This window comes from Sinohyriopsis cumingii, chromosome 11 (assembly GCF_028554795.1).
Source record: "Sinohyriopsis cumingii isolate HCF-2022 chromosome 11, ASM2855479v2, whole genome shotgun sequence".
Lineage (NCBI taxonomy): Eukaryota > Metazoa > Mollusca > Bivalvia > Unionida > Unionidae > Sinohyriopsis > Sinohyriopsis cumingii.
Genome location: NC_142971.1, coordinates 17455223 through 17463250, shown reverse-complemented (window position 1 = coordinate 17463250; position 8028 = coordinate 17455223). Strand labels below are relative to the sequence as shown.

Below are 8028 nucleotides of genomic sequence, written 5' to 3'. Positions count from 1 at the left end.
AGTTACCATAAAGGGGGCATGCTTATTGGTTTTCTTGGTTTTATATCTCAGGGGCGTACCTGGATATAAATGGGGAAATATTTGTCTGTTCCATACTTTTAAGACAGCCCATTTATTGATTCTCGAAAATTAATAGTGGATTTTTCTTGCTAATGCATTCCGTATACAGTAAGAGAAAGTTCATCTAATTTTCTATTCCTGTCAAAAGACAGGAATAGAAAAGAGCCGAATATATTTTCCTTTACCAAATTTCTTCTTGATTTGAATGAAACTGTATCCGGTCTCACAACCAAGTGAATTTGATAATGATTCCATTCAGTAAATTTTCTGTACAGTCATTATCAGGGTTTAGCAGAATTCGGTGACACTTAGCAATATTAAGTCGTTCAAGTGTTCAAGTCGTAAAGCCACACTGAGAAACTTTAATAAAAATAAATCCTCTCCAAACAATAGAACCAGTATTATAATATGGTCTTAATATTGCATGAGGATCACAAGGAAGGTAGATGCCATAAAGTGCAATATTTACATGGAAGCTTTACCTCCCATGGATTGGTACTTTAGACCATACGGAAAATCTTTAAGTAAGCCCATAATCATTGCTGACGACGACGTCTGGATGAGTGATAACCTACATCTCGCCCATGCCAAGATGACATGTTTGACCTTGGAATGGTATAATTACTAGCGATATCTTTGGTATAGTACGCAAGGCACATCGCAAAGTAGTTTTGTCGAGCTGTTCAAAGGTAAGTATCTTTTTCGTGTCACCGTGTTTTATTTTTATCTCAGCCTGACAGAGGTTTTTGTGTATTTTAAAACCTCACATGCATGACATCTTTTTTCTTATACAAAAGACTACACCCTGTCTTATGCTTAAGATGTCGGTTTTATAAATTCCACTCTATAATAGTTGGAGTGTTAAATCATGAAAATGATTGAGAAATATTTAAACAATTAGCAGATATCGTACACTTATTTAGTTTTGAAGTTTTTGCTGTGGTTTTTTTTTTTTTCATGCATTTCGGTCAATGTTTAAAAAACTAGTTTTACTGTACTTGTTCTTTGGTATTCTCCTTTCTTTTGCTTTCTATATGCATACATATCTTTGTATATATCTATATATCTATCTATCCGTCTACCTACATACCTACATACGTACCTATGTACCTTCTATGTATCAGTCTGTCTATCTATCTATCGTTCGTTCGTTCGTTCGTTCGTTCCTAAGCATGAGACTATTAATTATTAGAACTCAGAAAAGATCAAGGCTATTTACACCGTGTAGCAATTTTTTAAATTATTTTTTTGTTCCTGGGTAGTGTTATTTCCGAATTGCTTATGCCTCAAAAGTATAGAAAATGGCTATCATTCCCCACAAACTTTGCTTTTGTGAACAGGACAGTAATATTTTGAAATTTACCTATCTTCCAGAACATTCCAGATACATTAAGTGCTGAGTAAACTTGGAGTAACTTCTAGAACATTCTAGAACTTTCCAGCAATATAAATAGTAGTATAAATACAAGGGCATTAAGCCCACCAGTTCAGTTTAGTTCCAGCTGCCTACGTGGATACATATCTGCATTTTCTGAGATGGAATCAAGAGGCTGCATGCATCCGGCAGACGCATTTCGCTGTCTGCGGCCAATTTATTAAGACAAGAGCGAAAAAGTACTCCGTGGAAGTATATGCTAAGATGTGTGAGGCATACAAGGCATATTTCAGCATGCTGTCGGGGATAAAGACAAACCCTGGGCACCTTATTTCACCTGCGAGCACTGCAATAAAGAACTCTGGAAGGTAAGATAAACAATTATTGATTGAAATTTTATGCTATAAAATTAGCTAAAAAATTTTAAATTGTAAGAGTTTTTAATTTTAAAATGTTCTACAATTTTCATTGTTATTGAAAAAATATATATAAAAAATGTTGCGAGAATCACTTACACATTAGTCATGAGTGAAATAAATGTATTTTTGTAGGTAAAATAGAGCCATGAAGTTCGCTATCCCAATAATTTGGCGGGATATAACTGACCACTCAAGCAACTGCTACTTCTGCATGGTGGACCCTTCCAAACGTCGGACTGGCAAGAATGTACCTCCGATCACGAATCCGAACAATCCTTCATCCATCGCCTCGGTGTCAGAATGTCCTAAGCTCCCCGTACTCGCACCTCCTCCGGAGAGAGAGCAGCCGTCTTTCGACGAGATCGGCAAGGCAGAGAGCAAGGAAGACGTTGTAGATCCAAAATGACAATTTCAGAGGTGGAACTGAGGAGAGAAACCCATACTACCCCAACCAAAGAGACCTCAACGACTTGATCAGAGATCTTGGTCTCACCAAGTCCAGTGCCTAGCTTTTGACCTCTAGGCTCAAGCAGTGGAACTTATTGGATGAAAGTGTGAAAGTCACAGATCAAATGAAGCGTCAGCAAGTTTTTTCCAGCTTCTTCACCCGTCAAAATGGGCTTTGCTTCTGCCACATGTGACCAGTCTGTTCGAGGCAATCGGATTCGTCTGTAACCAGAATGATCGGCGCCTCTTCATTGACAACTCATCCAAGATCCTAAAAGCCGTAGGGACAAGTGCTTGGATTTTTTCCTGGCTCACTCGGTGCATCTCAAAGAGGATTACAACACTATCAAGACCTTGCTGGGAGCATTGAAGTATGATGAGTACGGTTGGGAGGTCATCGGAGACTTCAAAATGGTAGCATTCCTTATGGATCTCCAAGGCGGTTTTACCAAGTTTTCATGCCATCTTTGCCTTTGGGACAGCAGGGACACTAAGGCGCACTACAACAGGCGGGACTGACGACAGCGGCCAAAGTTCGTGGGGGCCGCTGGTAGATCCACGGAAGGTGATGATGCCACTACTGCACGTTAAATTGGGCCTTATGAAACAATTTGTCAGAGCTCTAGATAAATAGTAGGCAGCTTTCAAGTACCTTCAAGACTTCTTCCCTAAGCTGTCTGAGGCAAAGTTCGAAGCCGGTATCTTGGTCGGACAACAGATAAAGATCCTGGAGTGCAATGAATTCCCCAAGAAGTTCACTAGTAAGGAGAAATCGGCTTGGAACAGCTTTGTCTCAGTGTTTCAGGGCTTCCTGAGCAATCACAAGGCCGACAAATATGTGGAGCTGGTTGAGACTCTGGTGATGAACTACGGCACAATGGGCTGGATGATGTCCCTCAAAGTACACATCCCTGATGCTCATTTTGATAAATTCAAGGGAACATGGGAGAGTACTCGGAGATGTAAGGCGAGCTACCAAGGACGGTTTAAAGAGAACATGACTGGAGACTACATTTGGGGGCTGATTCGTGAAAGTGATTTACAGTATCATCGTAAATCTCGAAAAACTACTGTCTTCTAAATCTTTTGGTTATTTTTGTATTACTTAAGTATAAATACGTGTTAATGTTGATTCGTATGTTGTTTTTTTTCTGATTTCATGTGAACGAACAGACAAGTTCGCCAGTTTTCTCATTGAAAATAGGTAAATTTCACAATATCATTGTCCTGGTCACAAATGCAAAGTTAGTGGGGAATAATAGCCATTTTCTATACTTTTTAGGCATAAGCATTTACGAAATAACACTTACTACCCAGGAACAAAATTTATATTACATAATATTATCTTAAAACACATTTCTTAAGACTGCAACAGGAATCTTACATTTTTTCCCCATTTTCATCTAGTCACTGTATCAAACAGCTTTACTCTTTGTTATCGTTATCTTTTTAATCTACTACTTTTTCCGTGGATGAATTTTTATGCAACGTCTTGTTTGTCATTTAAATAAGACGAGTCAACAAGCTGTTCACCACAGAGAGAGTAATCCAATGAAATGAAGTTTGCTGTCCTTTGTTTCCTAATTCTTGGGTATCATGATATTTCTTCTGAGATGCTGGTTCACTCCCTTGATTCGTTCAGAGCTGCTGTGTATGAGCATGCTGTTATCTTTCCCGCTGACAGAACAAAGATACTGTCACGTGACGATGCGCTCAAAGTGATGATGAAAAATCTAATGGTGTACAAGCAACAGACAGAGTTAGCCTCTTTGAATGTGAGTACGAATGCATATCATATTGTTATCTGTCGTTTCTCCTTTGCGTACGTCTGAATGTAAACAAATATCCAAACGTATCACTGTTGCTGCATGCATGAAATCAGTCAGCATTCAATGTACGATTTGGCCATATTATTAAAGTTCAACATTATGAAATTATTGCAGGGTGAAACTGTTTACGGCTCACACACGAAATTAGGTCAATTGAACCTAGAGCCAATTGAACAGGATCCTTTATCTCTTTGGAGGCACAAAACCAAGCCAAATCGGGCGCCTTTGTATTCCAATAGAACGGCACTACTCCAGTTGCCTCGGTGTAAAGCTACATTTTGTCTTGATGTAGCCTTGATTGTTAATCAATCAAACAATTAATCTTTCTGCCATGGCGCTGAAACGCTGGAGGAAATGCCAAAAAGTCAATGGGCATGTGCCCAACTAATTGCCTCGTGGTAAAAACATAAATTGTAGATCCTTAACTAGATCCACATATTCTTGTTCCCGACATCTTAACCATATATTTTAAGGCAGTGTATATTTCTTTTGTAGACTTTATTCATTCTCTGAAAGAAAAAAAAGCATGACAGACATTTAACAGGATTTATCTACTATGATCCGTCATTATTAAAAAATGTCAAATATTACGATCGAAGGATCTTTCATTCACGGGTATCTCATTCTTTCCCTCAGGGAGCCAGGATCATAGTCTTCCCAGAGTACGGGTTGTATGGACTGGGATGGACAAGACAAACCGTAGCGCCTTACCTGGAGTATATCCCTGACCCTAAGTTTGAAATGTGGAATCCTTGTTACAAGCCTTCGGTGTACAACTCTACAGAGGTCCAGCACATGCTTAGCTGTATGGCAAAACATAACTCGATATACATTGTTGCCAACATGGGTGCCCGTCAGCCTTGTACAAATTTGGACCCGAAATGCCCCCATGATCATCAGTATCAATATAGTGCAAATGTTGTGTACGGTCCCAGCGGTGACTTCTTGGCAAGATATTTCAAATTCAATTTATATGTCAACGAGAATTATTTAGATAAACCTAACGAAGTTGAGTTGAGTATGTTTGACACTCCGTTTGGTCGATTTGGTACGTTCTCTTCTCTAGATATAATGTACCATGACCCCGCCATAGCTCTCATTGAAAAGATGAACATCACCAACATAGCCTACCCAACAGCATGGGTGGATGACCTACCGCTTCTCTCGGCAATTGAATTTCATTCAGCTTTTGCAGAAGGAACTCACACCAGCCTTCTTGCTGCCAACCTTCATATTCCTGCTGCTGGTTGCCATGGAAGTGGCTTATACTGGTCTACTGGTACATCTATTGATGCCGCATATTACTACAACGATTCCGTGATCAGCAATGGTTCCTTGGTTGTTGGGACATTACCAACATTTATGGTTCCTACACCAAGTAAAAGATTTACTAATACATTCAGTGCGCTTCTTCCATCCACGGAGCTGAAATTTACAACTAGATCTCCAGTGTATGATAGGGGTAGCAACAACAAAACACACGAAATTAAAATCAATGGTGATGTTTATACAGCAGTGCTTTTGCAAGAACCTTTATACCAGCTTGAAGTCTGTAACGGCAAGTTATGTTGCAGTGCAACGGTTGAAACAGGTATAGCCCCCGATGAGCTTTACGCTTTCGGTGCATTTGATGGGATACATACAGAAGGAGAGAGGTACTATCTTCAAGCTTGTGTCTTCATCAAATGTGCCAATAACACACTGGAAAGCTGTGGATCCCCAACAAAGGTGTCTTCCAGTTATATGGATAAAATGGCGTTCTCTGGAAATTTCACAACTAACTACGTGTTCCCTGAGGTTCTAACCACATCTAATGGAGTTCCAGAATTAGTCACAAACATTTGGTACTATATGGACGGAATAATTATAGACGCAGGGCTCAATGGAGCTACGCTATCAATATCAATATTTGGCAGAGACTATTCACGTGATGAACTTGGTTAAATTATGTTTCGAAAATTCCAATCTACTCTACCGAAAACAAATTTTGGTGCTAATAAATAGAGAGCAAACTCACATTAATTCATGTGCTTTTGGCAGTTTTAGTGACTAATGGATTCTCGCTCTGTTATAATTCTTTTAAAATAAGATGCAATTTTAGCACACAAGAGTTACATGTTATGCTTATGAATGGCTGAAAACGGAAAGAGCGTTAAAAACCATATTCACCGCAAGTAAGCAGTACACATGAAGCAATGATATTCTGATTTCTCACACAATATTATATCAGGTGTGGGCAACCTACAGCACGTGTGCCATAAGGTGGCACGTCAGGAGATTTTGTGTGGCACGCGAAGGGCAACCAAATATCTCAATTTTAACAGTGTTACTCTCACATTCGTGGCGCTCGCTCGTACATTTTGTAATTAATCTCGAAAAAAAGTGGCACGCTATGTAAAATAGGTTGCCGACCCCTGGTTTAGCTTATACTGTTCGTCATCATATTCAGTGGAATAGAAAATGAACAGATAATCACCAAAGATTTGATAAGGTGCTAGGTAATGGTAGCACATAAAAAAAGATGTGACTGGTAAATTTGCATTCAGTTTAGAGATTTTATCTGTTGAAGAAAACATCTTTTATTACATTCATCTTAACTAAGCAAATGTCAGTAAGTGTTCCGCACTTCACTATCTTGTCGTTATCAATCATATGCCGTGGTCACTAGACTTGTCGATCTTGGAAAGTCTAGACACATTTTGATTTTGACCGGCGTTCAGAAGCAAATTTATTTTAACTGCTTGCTAATTATCTAACCTATGTTTAAAACATTTCGTTTACATTTGATGGTTATTATTCTTTTATCTATAATCTAATAGAATGGCATAAAAGTGTCATGATTGTTCAGGAAGACTGCCACCAATTTCTGAAAACTGTTCTATTCTAAAAGAAAACTTCGCCAATAATTTAAAATTTCCTCTGTTTGGATTATTTCTCAGTACCGAAACATTTTCTATGCTATATATTCTTTGGTAATTGCTATGTTCGAACAAATAATTAAAACTCAAGAATTAAATGCATTACTCAACAGCGGTACATATTCCTCTGACAGCAAGATTAAAATGTCAGAACAAATGAACATTACTTTTGATTTGTCTCGAATTGCAGACACACGTCTTTCACGACATTTCATAAATATATATTCCTTTCATAGATTTCATTTTTATGACAAAGGTATTTACATATACTACTAAATTCTGTTATTTAATAATAGATTTTCAGTTTTCATAATAGCAATTTTAATACCCGTGAAAAGCTTGCATATTGCACACACAAAATATGCATTACATATAACATCTATTGTTAAAGTATCGATTGATGATCTGATAAGATAGCGTAATGGATTACCAGAGAACTCAAATACATTTTTTTGGGTCGGAACTTTTCATCTACATAGGACGTTTGAAACTGAGCATCTTTACTAAACCGAATCAGTACATACTTGTAAATTAGAAGAAACACAACATATATTTAAAGTGCAAACATGATATTCGATTCATACAGTAGTATGGTAAATTAGAATAAACACAACATATATTTAAAGTGCCAACATGATATTCGATTCATACAGTAGTATGGTAAATTAGAATAAACACAACATATATTTAAAGTGCCAACATGATATTCGATTCATACAGTAGTATGGTAAATTAGAATAAACACAACATATATTTAAAGTGCAAACATGATATTCGATTCATACAGTAGTATGGTAAATTAGAATAAACACAACATATATTTAAAGTGCCAACATGATATTCGATTCATACAGTAGTATGGTAAATTAGAATAAACACAACATATATTTAAAGTGCAAACATGATATTCGATTCATACAGTAGTATGGTAAATTAGAAGAAACACAACATATATTTAAAGTGCAAACATGATATTCGAT

The 8028-nt window shown here is 37.5% G+C and overlaps 1 protein-coding gene across 2 annotated transcripts in view; it reads left to right on the top strand.

Moving 5' to 3' along the window:
• The first annotated feature begins 624 nt into the window (after positions 1 to 624).
• The window catches only part of LOC149787676 (pantetheinase-like), a 23203-nt gene continuing 15799 nt past the window's right edge, over positions 625 to 8028 (top strand). The window contains exons 1-3 of one of the 2 annotated variants that reach the window (XM_089975625.1): positions 625 to 749; positions 3814 to 4076; positions 4767 to 6612. In XM_089975625.1, coding sequence (XP_089831751.1) covers positions 3858 to 4076; positions 4767 to 6074 — 1527 coding nt within the window. In that variant the 5' untranslated portion in view covers positions 625 to 749; positions 3814 to 3857 and the 3' untranslated portion in view covers positions 6075 to 6612. Of the gene's footprint in view, positions 750 to 3813; positions 4077 to 4766; positions 6613 to 8028 lie in introns of those variants that run through there. The other variant, XM_089975627.1, reaches the window with a different exon arrangement.